Source organism: Podarcis tiliguerta (genome assembly GCF_965153285.1).
Source record: "Podarcis tiliguerta genome assembly, chromosome: 16".
NCBI lineage: Eukaryota > Metazoa > Chordata > Lepidosauria > Squamata > Lacertidae > Podarcis > Podarcis tiliguerta.
Genome location: NC_139549.1, coordinates 210410 through 229060, shown reverse-complemented (window position 1 = coordinate 229060; position 18651 = coordinate 210410). Strand labels below are relative to the sequence as shown.

Here is an 18651-nt window from a genome sequence, read left to right as displayed (position 1 = left end):
CTAGAAGTCCTATGGCACTTGAGACCTCCCTGCTATTGCATGGGGCAAGCCCCCACCCCAAGGCTTAGGGGGCCAGGCAAGTCCTGCCTCTGGCCATATTGCTTCTCCTGGCATCTGCTGCTGCCACTCAGCTTTTCCCTGGGAAAGGGAGCATAAGAATGTGAGAGCCCTCCTGGATCTACTCCAGCACCCTCCAACTCTGCAAGCAGGACCCGCGCATGAGATCCCTCTGCCCTCCTGTGGTCTCCATAAACTGGAGTTCTTGAGAAGCATCGCTGCCTCCGGCTCTGACAGCAGAGCACAGCCAGGAGCCCTTTTTCAATTAACATGCTTAAAAATAAGACCGAAAGTGAGCGGTGGGAGGTCCGAGAGTTAGGAGAACCAAGGTGGGGGAGAAGAATCACAGAATTGTAGAGTTGGAGGGAACCCCAAGGGTCATCCAGTCCAACCCTCTTCAATGCAGGCAGAGGGAGAACATAAAGCTTTTCATCCCCTGCTGACGAAAGCTGTCCCTTCAGAGCTGCCCTGTCCCAGTTTTTTTGGGGTGGGATCCCGGCTGGGCCAAACCAGGCTTTCTGAAACTCCTCACTCACCACACTGTGAAGATCCACCTTGCCTCTTTATTCTACGACAGGACACAGAAAGAAAGACGGAGATACAGACCTAACTTGTTTTCAGGTAGTTCCGATTTCCTGATGAGCTGCTTGCCTACGGATTTAGACCCTCAGTACCCAACCTACGCTCTATCGTTCACCATTCAGCGAGATATTCCAGAAGCCCTGCATGATCCCCACCCCTTTGCCCCCAGCCTCTTCCAGTCATGGGGGCACAGACCCCCACATCCGCCTTTCCCCTCACATACATACAGCCTAATCCTTCTGCAGAGACTTCCCATGAGCCTTTTCTCCCCAGCCTCAGTTACCCCCATGTAAAATGGAGTCTCTTGCCTCTCAGGACGGTGGCAAGGAGGAGCTGCCATCCTGAGACCTTTCGGGTGCTTGAAATTACACACACGTTATTCGGAGTAAGGAAACCCACAAAATTATCCCACGGGGAATAGTCGTTTCTCCCCAAAAGGGGGGGGGGTCCGCTCCAGCCAGCCCAGGAGCCGGAGTGGGGGCAAGGTTTGGGGGCTGGAGCAGCCTCAGTAAGGGGTCCCAGCCCAGGGGGGATGTGGGGTTCGGCCACTGCCAAACTGACCTCACCTGCTTCCGTTTGGCGACTGGGCAGGGAGGTGCCAACCCTCTGCAGGACGGCAGCAGGTGGAAGGAGGAGGGCATGACTGTTTGGAGGGCCCAGAAGTGGCCAGAGTGGGACCCCGCCATCTTCAAGGAAGCCCAGCCCTGCGATGAAAACGGAGCGCCAAACCCCCAGAGAAGGGTGCAAATGGAGTCTCCAAACAGGTTCAGAAAGCAAAGGAGACTGGGCACGGTTTGCCCCCAACCTCTTCCCAGAGTCACCCACGAGGCCTGCTGCCCCACCCCCACCCCACTGCAGACGCCCCTCGTTCTACGCACCAAGGCCCAGCACCAAAAGAAACCTGCCAAGGAGGCAAAGAGATGCAGAGTCAGGCGTGACGGCAGCCCGTCCTTCCCTCTGGGATTCTGGACTCCAGGTGCCCTGGAAGGGAGGGAGTTATGTGGCTGCACCAACCGGGGGGAAACAGCAGATATTTCTGGCCTCCTAGCCCAGCATCCAAGGAAAGACCCCCACCCCAGGCTACTCTACCACCCCACACCCCCTAGGGGCTCCTGGAGAGCTCTGGGGCTCACCAACCGCTTTGAAAAACTGTCCAGAGTTTGCCCCTTCCGGAACGGGGGAAACAAGGCAACGGGGTCAGGAATGATGGCGAAGTCCATGGCGCCGGAGGCCAGGGAGGGGTCCCGAGGCCCCCCCCCTCAACTCAGGCTGAAGGCACATCCAGCAGGGAAAGGGAGGGCAGGAGTGGGGGGGCTGGCCTGTCCCTGGCTGGCAGGCGCTGTGAGGGGGGCTCCTCCAGGCCTCTCGCCAGCCCCCCCAGGCCCCGCGGGGCTCAGTCTGCGGCGCTACGACGTGTGGCACTGGACGTTGTGGCGCATGGGGTCCTCAAAGTCGTCCTCGTGGTGGAAGCCCCTCTCCTGGAAGTGGGGCTGCGTGAAGAGCTCCCGCAGCTCCACCTCCTCGGTGTCTTCCGTGGCCATCACCTCTTCACGGGGAGGGAAGAAGGCCTGCAGCTGGCGCAGCTGGTGAGGGGGCAGCCAGCCGGGGTCCGGGAACTTCACCTGGGCAAGAGAGGGGGGGGAATCAGGGAACGGTGGAGCTGGAAGGGACCCCAAGGGGGGCAGGAATCTCAGCCAAGGCATGCCTGACAGACCTCTGCTCAAAAGCCTCCAACGAAAGAGGGCCCACCTCCTTTCCAGGGAACCCGCCTGCCCAGTCTTCCCCTCTGAAAGCTTTTCCTTAGAGGATATGGAACCATAAGCTGGGAAGAGCATGAGACTCTTGATCTGCAGGTTGTGGGTTTGAGCCCCACGTTGGGCACAAGATCCCTGCGTTGCAAAGGGACTGGAATAGATCCACCCCAACTACAATTCTATTAAGAATGGTGGATTACTGGTTTGCAGCAAGTCCCCCCTCCCAGCTCCCTGTCCCTCTCGCTCTGGATTAAGCCTGAATGCCCCCCTGCCCCCCCCGGCATCCCCAGTACCTGGAACTGAATGATCAGCTTCCCCCTCTGCGTTGGATTCCGGTAGATGGGCATCCCTTCGTTGGGGATGCACTTGGCCTCCCCGGGCTTGATGATGGTCCCTGAGGGGCAGAGAGAGGGCAGAGTTGGGGAAAGGGCCAGGAAAGGGCCGCCAAAATGACCAAGGGGGTGGAGAGGCTCCCCCAAGCAGAAAGCCTGCTGCTGCCGCCCCTGGGGGTTCTTCATTCACAGAGGGGGCAGGAGGGAAATACACATTTGTGGACAGAAATAAAGGTTTCCTCCCTCTTCCTCCATCTCTCATGACAGCGAAAGTGCTGGGCATCCATTGAAGGTGGACATTGGGGATTAGCACAGAATCCCTTGATGCCACAACCACAGGCGGAAGTGTTTTCAGTGAGGTTCACCATCAATTGTCTGTCGAGAGAGGGAGCTCTAGCTGTGAGAGCAGCAGGTCTTGTGTTATGCTGCTCTGTGCCTCAGAATCAGTCTGTAAATATTAGCCACATTCACACACACACACACAATTCATGTAAATATGTTTCAGCATACCAAGTAAAAGTCATGTTATTTTTAAACTTGCGCAGTCTTTTCTAGGAGAGAAAAAGAGAACTATTAAAAAGGGTCAAACGACCCGGGGCAACTTCGGCACTACTCTGACAAGTATAATTACTACACTTCATGTGACTCTGGAACTCCCTGCCACAGGAGGCAGCAACGGCCACCAACCTGGATGGCTTCAAAAGAGGATGGGACAAATTCACAGAGGAGGAGAGGGGCCCTGGTGGCTCCCAGCCAGGAGTCAGAGGCAGCCCTGCTTCTGGAAATGGCAGGAGGGGAGAGCCAGCCCTTGTGCTCAGGTCCTGCTCCAGGGCTTTCCCATAATGGGCATCTGGTCAGCTACTGTGCAAACAGGATGCTGGACCAGGTGGGATCGAGCAGGCTCCTCCTCCTCCTCCTTTCTGATGTTCCCAGGCCTGGAGGAAGAGCCAGACACCACCTTCTCCACCTCTCAGAGCCTCACTTGGGCGCATGCAGAGGGCCAAGGCCAGGGCAGGAAAGTCCACAGGCTTGGCAGGCAGATGCCAAACACCTCCCCTCCCAGCATTTCAGGCCCTGCTTAAAGCAAAGGGCCATTTCTCCATTTCACTCGCACGGGCAAACGTGGCTCCTTCTCCCCTCTTCCCGCCTGCGCTCACCTGGCCGCGAGGAGACCAGCAGCTTCCTGTTGTCCAGGGTGTGGATGATCTGCCGGCAGCCGCACAGGGCGTCCACCAGGCTCACCTCCCTCTTGATGATGAGGTCGCTGCCCTGGCGCTGGAAGATGGGGTGCATCTTCTGGTCCAGGACGATGACCACGTCGCCAGGCTCAAAGCCGGGCATCTGGTCGCCTTCCTGGTGGAACGTGATCTTCTGCCGGTCGGCCATCCCTGCAGGAGGGAGGAGAGAGCTGCACGGAGGCCAGAAAACCACCACCGCTGACCCGGCTGCCTTCTACCTCTCAGTCTCCTTCTGCACTGGCTTGCTGGGCTCTTGGCATCGTTACAAAACAGACACTTAAAACGATTAGGACATTTTACGTGCTTTTACACTGTACTGTGAACTTGGTGCAGAATTCAGTGGCCAAGTTGCTCACGGAGGCAAGGTGGTTTGAGCATATAACGCCAATCCTGGCCCGGCCGCACTGGCTGCTAATTAGTTTCCAGGCCCAATTCAAAGTGCTGGTTTTGATGTATAAAGCCTTAAATGGCTCAGGACTGCACTACCTCAGGGATCGTCTCTTCCCATATGAAACAGCCTGGACCCCGCAATTGTTATCTGAGGCCCTTCTCTGGGTGCCTCCTCCATGAGAAGCAAAACAAGAACAGGGCCTTTTCTGCAGTGGCTCCCCATTTGTGGGATGCTCTCCCCAGGGAGGCTCCCCTGGCGACTTCCTTATAAACCTTTAGGCCCCAAGTGAAAAAGTTCCTCTTCAACCAGGTCTTCAGCTGATTAAACCCTATATGGCCTTTTGAAAGTGTGGGCAGGAAGATATTCTTTAATTTTTATGTTATGCATTTTGTGTTTCTATGATGTAAACCACCCTATGATCCCTGGGTGAAGGTATGCCAGGCTTATTTAAAAAATCAATAAATAATTGGGGCTTGGGTTTGCGTTTTATCAAGGCTGGGAGCCTTGGTAAATTGAGATGTGCATGGCATCTCATAAAACAGGCCTCTTCCCATAAATGAAAAGACAACTGCAGCTTCCCCGCTCAAGTGTGCTTTGGAGGCCGCTCTCTGAGCAGCATTTCAGGGCTGGGTGACAAGTCCGTCTTCCATTTCTCAGAGCTGGTGTTATGCCAGGCGTGGGTGCGACCAGACGGAGACTTCATCCCCGGCAGAGGCAACCAGGCTTCTGCAGGGCTTGGGAGGGACTGATTCAGCCGGCCACCCGCCCCCACCGTGGAGCCAAGCCTACACAAAAACCCAGCCAAATCTCTGTCCTTCCATGAGCTCTTAGGCTCTTCCCTCCCCACCCCCTAATTCTGCCTGACAAAGAGTTCTGGAGAACAAAATTCAATTAAAACATCATTTAAAAAAAACAACTTCAGAAGCTTGCTGCAGTTTTGTGACGTTTTGGTTGGTGAAGCCATTTTGAGAGAAAAAGTGGTGGCCCAGTGACTAGAGGTCAGACCAGGACCTGGGAGAGATTAGGGTTCGAATCCCGACCCGGCCACGGGCTGCCTTTGGGCCCGTCACCTGCTCCCAGCCTAGCCTGCCTTGCAGGGCTGTTGTGGGGGTTAACTGAGGAGAGGGAGACCTGTGTCTGCCACCTGGAGCTCCGTGGAGGAAAGGTGTGACAGAAACCCAACAAACAAAGAAAGTTTGGGAGGCCTCGCTTTTCTGATGGGCCAAATGGGGCTCCGTTTTCTGCTTAAAAAAAGGAAAGCGGGTTTTTCTTGTACCCAAATCTCTTTAGACCCTCTTAATTCTGCTCCCTTTCCATCCTGGCAGACAATGCACAATCCCAAAAGGTGCAAGCCAGCGTCTCACTTCCTGGCATCAAGAGAGATACAACAAACCCCAAGGAAGAAGCGGACCCCCCAATCTGCCCCTCGGTGCCACTGCTGGGCGGACAGGCCCTCCCCCTGCCTTGCTCCTGCCAGCCCTTGCGGGGCTCACTCACCTTTGTCCAGGTGGACGTTGAGGATCTTCTTTTCTCGGATGACCTTCCTGCCGTTGCAGGCCAGGCAGCGGTCCAGCGCCCTCAGCCACTCCCCCTGGCCCTTGCACTGCGAGCACATCGTCTGGATGTGGTGGACCATGTTGGGCCCCAGCTGGTGGACGATGACCTCCACGCCAGAGCCATGGCACTTGGGGCACCGCGTGTCCAGCCCGTCCCTGCTTCCACGGCCTGGGAAGGAAACAGAAACGGCTTGGCGTGGGAGGAAACCGTCCCTGATCTGACAGTCTCAAGGAGAGCCCCGCAGCTGGATCAGGCCCAAGGGGGCCCTTCTAGTCCAGCCTCCTCTTCTCAGCAGCCAAATGGCCCTAAGAAGCTAGGAATCCAGATGGACTGCCTCTGGACCTGGAGGCTCTACAAAACTCCAAGAAGAGCCTGGCTGCCGGATGAAGTCAAGGGGGACCCAATTAACCCAACATCCCGTCCCCACCAGGTGCCCTAATGGGAAACTCCTAAGCAGGACCCGAGCCCAAGAGCAACCCTCCCTTCCTGCAGTTCCCAGCCCCTGGGATTCAGAATCATTGCTGCCTCTGACCAGTAGCCCTTGAAGCCCTCTCCTCTTCTATGCATTTGTCTTCCAATCCTCTTTTAAAGCCGTCCACATTGACGATCCTCGCCGCCCCCTGCGGGAGGCAGTTCCATCACCCAGAGGAGCCCCTGCCACACACTCCGGCCCCCTCCTTCCTCGCTCACCGTTGCAGGTCTTGCAGATGACGGACTTCTGCAGGGAGAGTTTCCGCGTGGCGCCATTGTACAGGTCCTCCAAGGTCACCGAGAGCTGGTGGACGGCTGTCTTCCCTGAAACAAGGAGGCCAAAGCATCAGAAACCTCTTGCTGTTCCCCAAGGAGCTACCGCTTGTTTATTTGGGGCCTTTTGCGTCCTGCTCTTCATCCCCAGAGTGGCTGACATACGATCAAAGCAAGACCATTCCTCCTTGCAGGCTTACAGTCTGGTTTGGAAAGAAAACCCACCACGACACGCAAGGGAAAGGGGACAGAGAGGGAGGAGCAAAACTCAAAACTCAGGCACCCATTTCTAAACAGTTGTTCCTAGAATGAAAGTTGAGTTAATTTTATTCTGTTTCAGTATTTTAACTTTTGTCTGTTTTAAAGTAGGGTGGTAGGTTTTTTTCTTGATTTTACTGTTTTAAGTCACTTAACAATCAAAGGCTTTTAACAATCAAATGGTGTGTAAATTTTATGAAATAAAGTAAATAAACTTAAGAATCACTGGCAGGTGGCCACCTAACCTCTGCTTTAAAACCTGCAAGGTAGAAGAGTCCACCACCTTCTGAGAAAGTCCTCTCTACTGTGGAACAGCTTGCACGCTCACAAAGTTCTTCCTGGTGATTAGTCGGAATCTCTTTGCTGGTCATCTGAATCCACTGCTTTGGGTCCTAGTCTAGGGAATTTCCACCAGGACTGATTGATTCATTTATTGGCATGCTTGTCCCACTTTTTGCTCCCAGGAGCTCCAGGTGGCTTGGATACTTTTATTGTAATGATCCGTATGTTTTAACAGATCAGGTATTTTATTTATATGTCTAAATGTTTAATTGGTTTTTTTTAAAATTATTGCTTCCCATCCCTCAGTGCTTTTAGCTGTTCCTATTTTAGCTGTAAGCAGCCTTGAGTCACCCTCAGTGGGATATAAATAAATATTATAACAGTATGGCTCTGCCCCGTCTCATTTAATCCCCACAGCAACAACCCTATGAGGGAGGCCAGGGCTGAGACTATCCCAAGGTCACACCCAGTGAGCGCTTGAGGATGGATGGGGAGGATTTGAACCCAGGTCCCACCCAGGCCCAAGTCTGACACTCTCAGCAAGTCTGGCTCTCACAGAGGGGCCTGTATGGATCAGCAGAGGGGGCTGTGCGATATCACCCCCTCTTTGTCCACCCAATGCCCCCACCTGTAGGCTGCTGAGAAGTCCCCAGGGCCACATGGCAGGCGTCCTGAAGCTGCAAAGCTCCCTGTCGGCAGGAAGGCAGCATTTCTGAGAGGGTTACTCAGGGCAATTAGGCAGCCGGCAAAGCCTTCTCAGAGATCTAAAGGGAACAGGATGCAATTACTGGGAGCTTGGATGGGGGGGGGGAGGAGGAGAGTCACACCCTTCACCCTGGAAGGAAGAGGAGGACCAGAAGGACAACCTCGGCCAGTCTAAAGGGGGCACCAGCACAGCCCCCCACCCTCCGGGTTACATCCAGCCACCAAGGCCTACTCAGAGGAGACCCACTGAAATCAAGGGACTGGTGTTTATCCTCATTATGACTCCTGTGGAGTTCCCTCCGGAGAGAAGCGAAACTGGCTCCCTCTTTGTTATCCTGCCGCCAGAGGCTGAGACCTTCCTGTCCAGACAGGCCTTTGGGGCAGGCGATGCAGATCCGCTGGGCAAATCGCTGCACCTTAATGACGGGTTCTGTCTGTGTTCTAACTATTGCTTGCTTTTGTTACTCTAGAATGATGTTGTTAACTGTCAGAAGCCGCCTTGAATCCCAGGCAGAATAGGAAAACATTTAATAATAATATAAAGGCGTTCCTAAACGTCTTTTCAGATCTTTCAGAGCCTCTCTCCAGCAGCATACGCCACGTGGGTACTTAGTTGTGATCATAGCTGTCAACTTTCCCCTTTTCTTGCGTGGAATCCTATTTGGAATAAGGGAATTTCCCTTAAAAAAAGAGAACCGTTGACGGCTATGGTTGTGATTCCTGCATTGCAAGGGGTTGGGCTGGGTGGCCTGATTCTACGCACCTTGCAAAAACATACATCCATTACAACAACACTTCAATCTGAAACAAGCACAGCAACACACCCCTCCTTGCTCTGTGATGGCAGGGGTCCAACTCAGTTGCACCCTTGGAATCAATGGGCCTCAGTGAGCCTATCCGTGTCAATGGACCTCAGGAAGGCCAGAGCAGATCATCAGCTCTCAGGGATTTGTTTTGGCCAGGGATGGGGGATCTGCGGAACTCCAGGACGGTGTTGGAGTCCAACTGCCACCAGCCCAAGCAGCTAGCGGGGCCCACGGGGAGGCATTGCATCTATTTCATAAAATTTGCACACAAAGAAAAGCCTCAGGAGGTTTACAAAGAAAGGAATAAAATTTATCAGCAAAAACAACCATTTGAAACATTTAAAATTAAAATCAGGAATAAACTAAAAACAAGCATACACCAACGTCTGGATACAGGTTTGTCTAAACAAATGTGGTTTTTTGGCAGGTGCCATAAAAAACGCAGTGATGGTGCCTGCCTGACGTTAACAGGCAGGGAGTTCCACAGAGCAGGGGCTGCCACACTAAAATATCCATGTGGAACAGGTCAGCGGTGAAGGGGTGGGAGGCGTGCCTTTGGGGACCCCAACGCCTGGCTTAGAAGGCTTCCCCTCCCTCCGAACTACCAAGCAGCCAAGTTTCAGGGTGCTGCTGCCATCCCTCAGTGGGGGCCCCGTCCCCACACCCCACTTCTCCCTCATGGCCCGTGAACCACAAACCGCCCTACCAAAGGGCAGGTGGCCACAAGATTCATTTCTGTTTTTCCATTTTCAGGATTCATTCTATACAACCGTCTCAAGGCGACACCAAGGATTATTCAAAACGCTTAAAAATAGCAAATAAATTTAGAACTCAAAGAAGGTGTCTGGGTGAGAACTTTTTGAGCAGGAAAGTGGAAGGTTCAATAAATAAATGGCAATGGAGCCTGACTCTGCTCCTCCAAGTACAGCCTTCTCAGCAAGAGCCTGTCTCCCAGAGGAAGCAAAGCCCCCCCCCCGCCAGGCCAGCCCCCCCCTGCCCCCAAGTACCTCTCCTCTCCACGCGGGGACCGTGGGTGCGGGGCCCGCCTCCGAAAAACAGGTCAAAGATGTCCATGGGGGGCCCGAAGCCGCCCCTGCTGCCTTCCTTCATGGCCCGCTCCCCCCCGCGGTCGTACATCGACCTCTTGTGGGGGTCCGACAGCACCTCGTAGGCCTGGGAAATCTGCTTGAACTGGGGGGGGGGGGAGAGAAGGTGTCGAGTCAGAGGAAGGGAGAGCCGGAAGGGACCCCCAAGGGTCATGTAGTCCAGCCCGCCCAGCCCAGCCCAGCCCCCGGCACCTACCCTGTCCCCCTCGCTGGGGTTCTTGTCTGGGTGGTACCTCAGCGCCAGGCGCCGGTAAGCGCGCTTGATCTCCTCCATCGTGGCGCAGGGCTTGACCCCCAGCACATCGTAGTACCCGGTTTCCTTCACCATCTTCCTTGAGGCAGTTCAGCGGTCAGCGTCCGGCAGCGTCACGTCCCCCTGGCTCACCCGTCCAAGCCCAGAGAGAGCCTTTGCCCTAGAGAGAGGACCTGGGGGTCATTCAGGAAAACAGAAGCAGCTCTTGTGATGGCAGCCCCAGGATGCTGGCTGCCAAAAGAGGGAAGAGGACAGTAAAAGGAGAAGCGGCCCCTTAATGGCTGGGCTGGCTCCCAGAGAGTCTCGCTGGCCTTCTTCCCCCAAACAGACACCTGTCAGGCAGGTGGGGCTGCCAGTGCCCTGCTGCTGCGGCTTCCCAATTAAGAGTGCCTCCTCCTCTCGCTCTTCCCTGTGCGGACGGACCGGTTGGAGGAAGCAGGAGGGCGTGGCGGGGCTGAGTGCGTCAGATCCCAAAGGTGCTGATTACCTGGCCCGCCTCACAGGGCGAGCGTGAATGCCTCCTGAGCCCCGGAGGGCGTGGGACGGGAGCTGCAGCAGCACCAAAATAAAAGCCCAGACCAAGCAAGATTCCCCTGCCCTACTTTCCGTCCGCTGCGCAACCCAGCACACCAAGCCCTCCTTTAAGGCCTTAATTGCCATTTGCTAACGAAGCAGCCTGGCCCCGCCCGCCCGTGGCACACTTAGGCCAGGGCCGCCTGTCACTCTCTTCCCCTGGAAATAAAGTAAGATTCTAGTCCTCATCTGGGAACAAGGGCATCTTCCTCAGACAGAGCCAGGCCGATTGGTCCATCTAGGAACAGAGGATGCTACCTTCGACGGAATCAGACCACTGGCCCATCCAGCTCAGCAGGGCGGATATGATTTAAATCAAATCAATTTAAATCGTGATGGGCCTGCCCCAAAGGGCCACGCTCCAGCCCTGGGAAGCACACACAGGCAGAGGACTGTAGTTCATGTGGGCTGCCCCCTCTTCTCTGCCCAAACAGCGGGAGGAGGGTCTCTGGGTGCCCTGCTTCCCTCAGCTCTTTTGGCAGCACTGAGTCAGCAGAAAAACTCCCTTGTGAAGGCCTTGCCCAAGAGGAGCCAAGCGGCCACGGGTTGCAAGAGGAGAAGAGCCTCATTCTGCAAAGCCCTCTGGCAAACTGGGTGCCGCTGGACTCCCAACTCCCAGCAGCCAGGCTCAGCCATGACAGTGTCGTCCCCACAAGTCCTGGAGGGCCACAGATGCTGTCCAGCCCTGATGGAAGCATAGAGCTGTAGAGCTGGGAGGCATCCAAGGGTCATCTAGTCCAACCCCCGCTGCACTGCAGGAACCACAGCTAAGGGATCCCTGATGAATCTCGATTTAAAAAGCCTCCAAAAGAGGAGAGTAGGCTGTTCCACCGTTTTTGTGCCAAGCAACAGGGGCTGCTTAGTAGGGTCCTGCCGGAGGGCAGAAAACTGGGCAAGTCACCTGGGACCCCGCTGTAAGTCGGGGGGGGGGCCCTCTTGGCCATTCGGTCAGCTGCAGAAGTGGAGGGAATGATGGTTGGGGGCCTTCTCTGCCGCTGCCCCTAAGCGGTGACCCTCTCACCCCACAGAGATGCGTCTGGCACCACCCTGAGTCAGGTCCCGCCGTGGGTGGCAGACACACCTGTGCCCCCGGCCCTGGGACAGCACTTCTGTGTGGGGCTCAGCCCTCCTGCTTTGTTGTTTTTGCTCAGAGTCCTTGCATTTCTTTCCACAAACTGCCCTACCTCTCTTGTTTTTAGCGGAACGATTATGTCACTGCAACCCGTCCTGGGACCTTACAGTGAAGGGCGGGTAAGAAATCTCTTAAATAAATAAGTGAACAGGGCTGCAAGCCCATTCACTTATCCTGGCCTGCCTGGGTGAGGTTTGGGGAAGGAGCACCACAGCTCAATGGGCAGAGCAGGCATCTCTGAGTAGGGCTGGGAGCGTCCTGCTTCCGTAACTCTGGAGAGCCACTGCTGCCGGCCAGTGTAAGATGATTTGATTCCAGGTGAGCAAATGCAGGGGTTGGACTAGATGCCCCATGGGACCCCTTCCAACGCTACAAGTCTATGGTCCTATGAATGGGAGGGCTGCCAGGAGTCCACATGTAATGCTTAGCAAGAAAAGCCAAGCCGCATCCCAGACGGGGAGTCTTGGGGAGGGAGCCTGGGAAAAACTCTTCTTCCCAGGACGACATCCCAGATTACCATGAACAAGCAAGAAACCAAGAACTCAGAGAGCCACTTCTGAGGCGCACAGAGGCCACGCTGGGCCTTTGATCTCCCGGGCAAAGCTGGGTGTGCAGAGCTGCCCCACCTGGCTGGCCTGAGGCTCCTGCTCAGGGGCAGAAAAGCTCCTCCGTGGGCAAAAAACGCTGCCCCACACTGGAAGCAGTGCACAGGGGAGTCGGCAAGGAAAAGCTTTGGGACGGCAGATTTCAGGGTCTGATCCTGCCCCACAACAAAGCCAACACAAGACAGGGATTTGTTTGTTCCTTAAAGCTTTTCAACTTCAGCACTTCAAAGCCTTGTTCCTGAAAGCCTTTCAACCAAACGCAACACCCTGTCCGACTTCCACGCTCCACTCGTGAATGAGCCAAAACAAATCCGACAGGACAGACGACATGCTGCAAGTTTATAAGATTATGCACGGCATGAAGAAAGCAGAGAGCGAAAAGCAGGCAGAGGCAAACTCGGCCCTGTGCCTGGAGAAAAGTTTTTCTCCCTCTCATGACACCAGAAGTGGTGGGCACCCAGTGAAGCTGAATGTTGGAGGATAAAGGAGAGAGGAAAAGGAGGACTTCTTCATGCAGCACAGAATTCAACTGTGGAACTCCCTCCTGCAGGGGCAGCCAGAGCCACCAACCTGGAAAGTTGGGGGAGAGGGCTATGGAAGGCTGCTAGTCCCCATGGCCAGGCTCTGCCTCCGGAGCGGAGAGGCAGCCATGCTCCTGAATCCCAGGGGCTGGGAGAGTGGTCTTGCGCTTGGACCCTGCTTGCAGGTTTCCCATAAGGGGCACCTGGTTGGCCACCATGAGAACAGGAGGCTGGACTAGAGGGCCCCCCCCCCTTTGGCCTGATCCAGCAGCAGCCAGGCTCTTACATTCCAAGTGCAAAGGAATTCTCTACATGTTCAGCGCCTGGTTCAAAGCAGCCTCAAAGGAAATGTGGGAAGAGCTCTCCTGGCCTTGACCAGAACAGCTTTGCACTCTCGGCCAGGCTATCTCACTCTGGGGAAACCCAAGGACTGGGCAGGAGAGCAGGGCGTCCGCTCCACATCTGAACTCCACCCGCCCTCCAGTTGGAAGAAAAGGTCGCAGCAGCCAGGCAGCTTCCAAACGGCATCTCCATGGAGGGCTGAATCCTGGTCTGAAACCCTGGAGAGCCGCTGCTGCCAGTCAGGGCAGGCAATCCTGAGCTAGATGGGCCGATGGCCTGGCTCAATATGAGGCCGCCTCCTATGTCCCCATCCATCCAAGGACATACAAAGCTGCTCTTGGCATCGTCTACCCGGACTGGCAGCAGCTCTCCAGGGTTTCAGACCTGGGTTACGGTGGCCAGAAGGGAATGTCTTGTGCCTTCCCCCCCCAGGAAATTTATTATTGTTGTTGTTATTTCTATACCGCTTTATATTTTGAAGAACAAATCTCAAAGCGGTTTACAGCACATTAAAGCATCAAATAAAGCAATCCAGAATAAAGACAAATTCCACCTTCAAGGAAAGTATCCTTCTCTAAGTGACATTTTGCTTTCCCAGCCGCCAGCCTGGCATCCAGAGGTCTCCACGTGGTCGCCATTGGACCCGTGACAAAATGCACCTGGCTAATTTTTAACACTGCACTCAGCTAGAGTCCTCCCTTTGAAAATAAGGCAAGGTTCCAGTCCTCATGGTTCTGAATAAATGGTCGATTTAAAGAGGAGCGCACTGCCTCACGTTCAGCAGAGCAGGAGCCTCCCAGCGGCTGGGGGCAGAAACAGCTTTCTAGGGCAGGTTTGTGGAGCTGCCACTTCCAGTCCTCTCCTTCCCTCCTTGGCCTACCCCGGCCGGCATCCAGCCAAACAGGTTCTCTGGGCGCTTGCAGCTGCACCCGGGAAGAGCCCAGGCGCCACCACAGGCTCCACAAGCGTGACCAGCACGGCACGCGGAGACTGTGGCTGCGGGGTGAGCCTCTGAGGTGCCAGCAGCACCTCCCTCCATCCCTGGAACAAGGTCTTGGCACGGCTGGGCGATGGAGGCCCAGGTAGGGACGCTTGTGGTTGATTTTCATTGCACAACTGCTTGCTGGGTGGCCCCTTGCCAGATGATTCCTGCATTGGGCTGGACTAGATGGCTCTGAAGGTCCCTTCTGACTCTTCTACAATTCTAGGAAATGTGCCTTGGGTTGCCCTATTTTTTAAAGGAGCAGGGTGCAATAGATTTCCTCAGAACTTCGATCAGCTGCCGCAATCTGGTGCCGTCAGCTTCAGTTCTTGCTCAAGTCGAGACAGACTGAGCAAGCAGGAGAGCAAGACTCCCAGGACGATCCTCCCCCTCTAAGCCAGGCTGCATCCTGTTTGCTCAGTCAGCACCCTAAAGCAACAGGATCAGGGCCGGCAAGTGATACCTCAGCTGCACCCCAACAAATAAGGAAGCTGACTGATACTGAGTCAGGCCGCTGGTTCACCCAGACCAGGGCTGTCTACACCAGCAACAGCAGTGGCTCTTTCCAAGGCTGCTTTCAGAGCCCCACCTGGAGACGCCAGCAGGAACTGAGCCCCAGGCTCTCAGATGCTCTGCCACAAAGCAGACAAGAACACTCAAAGAGCCTGCTGGATCAGGCCAATGACCCATTTAGTTCAGCCTCCTGTTCTCACAGTGGCCAAATAGTCCAAAGAATCTAGGAACCAAGATGGAGGTTCCCTAAGGACATAAGGAGAGCCTGGCTGCTGGATCAGACCAAAGGGAGGGGGCTAACCAGAGTGGCCAACCAGATGCTTATTGTGGGAACCCCACAAGTAGGACCGCCCCCCCCCCACTCCTGCAGTTCCCAGCAGCTCTTATTCAGAAGGCAGACCATGGCCATCACTGCTAGTAGCCATAAATACCCGCTCTCATGAATTTGTATAATTCTCTTTCAAAGCCTTCTAAGTTGGTAGTCCTCCCTGCCACCTGCAGGAGCCAGTTCCATAGTTTAGCTCCATGCTGTGTGAATAAGGGCTTCCTTTCCTCTGTCCTGAATCTTCCAACATGCGGCTTCCTGGGATGTCCACCAGTTGTGTAAAAAGAGTGACAGTGTGTTGTTGCAGGAATTTATGTATAGGTTGGGGGGGGGGGTTGCTCCTCCAGCTGATACCATGCACATGCAGCCCACTACTAGAATCAGCACAATCACTTTTGTGACTTTTGTGATTTGTCCCCACAAAACACTTCATCAGTTTCTTCCTGCCTATTCAAAGGGCCTCTGCTGCACGATACCAAATGTAACAATTCACTGTTAATGTACAGTGGTACCTCGGGTTAAGTACTTAATTCGTTCCGGAGGTCCGTTCTTAACCTGAAACTGTTCTTAACCTGAAGCACCACTTTAGCTAATGGGACCTCCTGCTGCTGCCACGCCGCCGGAGCCCGATTTCTGTTCTTATCCTGAAGCAAACTTCTTAACCTGAAGCACTATTTCTGGGTTAGCGGAGTGTGTAACCTGAAGTGTATGTAACCTGAAGCGTATGTAGCCCGAGGTACCACTATATCTATGTACTGGCTCACTGGGAAAACTTCAGAAATTCATCTAGAGATGTGAGCTCAGCTCCTCAGCAGCCCCTCTGCCTGAGTGATAATCCCTGGCATCCTGATACCTGAGTGCCAGACAGGTAATGATGAAGACAAAAGGGTGTGATTAACGTGGCTGGGAAACAGGGAAATGTAAATATCTCTTTTGCTACACTTGATGGGTGTTTGGTGGAGGGCAAGGGGAACCATGGGGCAGGGTCCAGGATGCTCAGATTACGGCCACCAGACCTCCCCTTTCATGATGTAGCCACGATGTATGAGTGATGTAGTTTGGGGGGGGGTGTAACACAGGGATTAGCAGCTAATAAAAGTTTGGGGGCTCTTTTGTTGGGGCTTCCATCTTGTCCCACCTGGTGGCAGGTGGGAGTCCTGTCGCAACGGTCTTCAGTAAAGACCAAGCCTACTGGCTGCTCTGGTATTCCTGGCTGGTGTCCTTGTTTTTTGTCCAAGGGAGCCCTCAGATTTCTCCGTTAACAGTGCTAAGCAACAGATTCATAGAATTGGAAGGGAAGCCAAGGGTCATCTAGTCCAAGCCCAAGAAAGATGCATGGAGGAACAACACAATTAAAGCAGAGACAGGAAGTTGTACGCTGCCCACGGGCAGAGCCTATTTTGCTTCAGCTTTATCTGCAACAAGTCATTTTAAAAATATGCTGCTGAAAGATCATGGCTCACAGCCCTATACTGAGAATACTCCCCCAGGAAGGACCCAGGCTGCAATCCTGTGTGCACTGAGCTGGGAGCAAGTCCCCCTGAGGTCAGCTGGGCTCCCTTCCAGAGGCACGTGAGGAGGAGTCTGGGAGAGGAAAGGAAGACTCTTATCAGCCATGGACAACAACAGGACGTCTTGTTTGCTTTCTCTGTGTGTGACCTTCTCTCTCCAACTAGGACTCGCTCAAAAGTAGCCAAAGTTGCAGCGGAAATCAAGGCAAGATTTTTGCAGCTCCAGCTTAAAGACTGAACAAAGTTTATTATGGCACTTCCAGGAGATTTCCTGGGCCCTAGTTTCTCATCAGGTGATAAAGGAAGTTTATTCAACGCCTCTAATGAAGAAGGAAAAATCACACATGAGTGTGGAGCCTCCAAGGGGCCACCACCAGAAGAGCCTCGCCTGAGTTTCTGCCCCTAAATCCTCAACCTCCCCCAGTGAAGTATTTAAAAGCGGCTTATACAGTAAGAAATTAAGAATTAAAAAGGCACAGCAAAATAAACTTCACAACGATTAAACAGCAAGAACACAATAACGAAAGCAATAAAAACCCATAGCTAAAAAAGAAAACAGAAACAAAAAAACCCTCTTTAAAAATACATTTTTAAAAATGCTAAATACATTCTTGTTTAGGTAAGTCCAACCAGATCCTTAGAATCTGTTCTAATATTTTGACTTTTCGTATGTTTTAAAGTACCATCGTATATTTTTCTTGATTTATTTATATTTCTGTAATCCGATTTGAGGGTTGTTGTTTTACACTCTAGCGGTGTGTACATTTTACGAAATAAAGAAACACAATAAATAGAGAGAGACGTCAATATAGCCAGCCAGGGCCTTAGAAGGGAGTTTTTCACAGCAGCGGCTGCTGGGTGAGCGCAGGAGGGGAACCCAGGCGTCCGAGGAGCGCCCCCCCCCCACACACACCAGAGGACCCAGGCGTCCGGGGAAGGAGGGGGGCGTGGCGTGGGAGAAGAGGGGAAAGGACCCAGGCGTCCGAGGAGCTCCCCGCCCCCCCCCTCCGGCTCACTCACCCTCCGACGCTCCGACCGCTTCCTTCCTCGAGAGGAACTCTCTGGAAGCGCCGCCCCGCCCGCTCGGCGCCCATTGGCCGGCGGACGCAGCCGAGGCTCCGCCCTCCCGAGGAAGCCCCGCCCCTCCCCCTGAGAAAGAGGCCGAGAAACGGGGCGGGGCTTGGTTGTTTTCCTTCCCTCGCGCCCGGAGAGGCCGCGCCTCCGAGCCCCGCGATTGGGCGGCGGGGAGAGCGACCGGGCCTCCTCTGCGGCTCTGGATTGGCTGCGCTCCACGCTCGTCAGCCGCACGGCGGCCACTGAGCGGGCGAGCTTCGGTTTGAGCGAGAAGAGCGGGAACTCGTCGCCGGTTTCTGGTCCGCGAGGCGGCGGTTGGGCGCGCGGGGGGGGGGGAGGGGAGCGCCGAAACTCCCGCCTTTTTCTCCCGCGCACGCGCCTCAGCCTCAGGCGGCGCGGAGGCCTCGACGGCCGGGCTGCCCGGGAGACCTGCACCCAGAAGCCATATATACACATATATTTGGGTAAATATTTCCTTTTGGGAAGGGACCCCGGGGGTCATCCAGTCCAACCCCCGGCCATGTAGGAATCTCAAGGAGCGCCTTCGTGGCATTTTATAATGTACGTTAAAGCAGAGAGAGCGGCTATCACAGCGGGTGGCCAGCAAAAAACGAAGCCCTGAAATCAAAGAGGCGGGTTGAAGTTCACCAGTCCTGGCTGGGCCCCGAACCCCATCCCCACAGCAGCAGCAGCAACCCTGCGGAGGAGGCCGGGCCGAGGCGAGACAAGCTCTGGCTCCTCTTTCCCTCCCGAAAGCGGCCTCTGCAGACCAGGCCCGGCAGCCAGCTCCATGGCGGGTCTCCTTTGGGGGGCTGCCCAGGGCAATGGGCTGCAGTGGCTGCAGGGAAATGAGGGGCAGGTGGGGCTCCTCCATCTGGGAAGGGAGCCCCTCCGGGAGAAGGAAAACTCCCACCCTAAACCTCCCCTGCCTTGCAGCTCTACTCATTCGTGAGGAAAAATCCAGGCCTGCCGGTGCTTCTTTTCTGGGTCTCCTTAAGAGTATACAGT

At 54.7% G+C, this 18651-nt stretch overlaps 1 protein-coding gene across 1 annotated transcript; it reads right to left on the bottom strand.

Moving 5' to 3' along the window:
* Nucleotides 1-605: 605 nt before the first annotated feature.
* Nucleotides 606-17697, bottom strand: LOC310666100 (dnaJ homolog subfamily A member 1-like). Its single transcript, XM_083416693.1, has 8 exons — nt 17590-17697; nt 10009-10225; nt 9714-9897; nt 6602-6706; nt 5852-6079; nt 3883-4113; nt 2687-2787; nt 606-2261 (listed from the first exon to the last, which is right to left on the bottom strand). The coding sequence occupies exons 2-8, from the start codon at nt 10138-10140 to the stop codon at nt 2046-2048; spliced, it is 1197 nt and encodes a 398-aa protein (XP_083272819.1). The 5' UTR covers nt 10141-10225; nt 17590-17697; the 3' UTR covers nt 606-2045.
* Between the last annotated feature and the right edge of the window lie 954 nt (nt 17698-18651).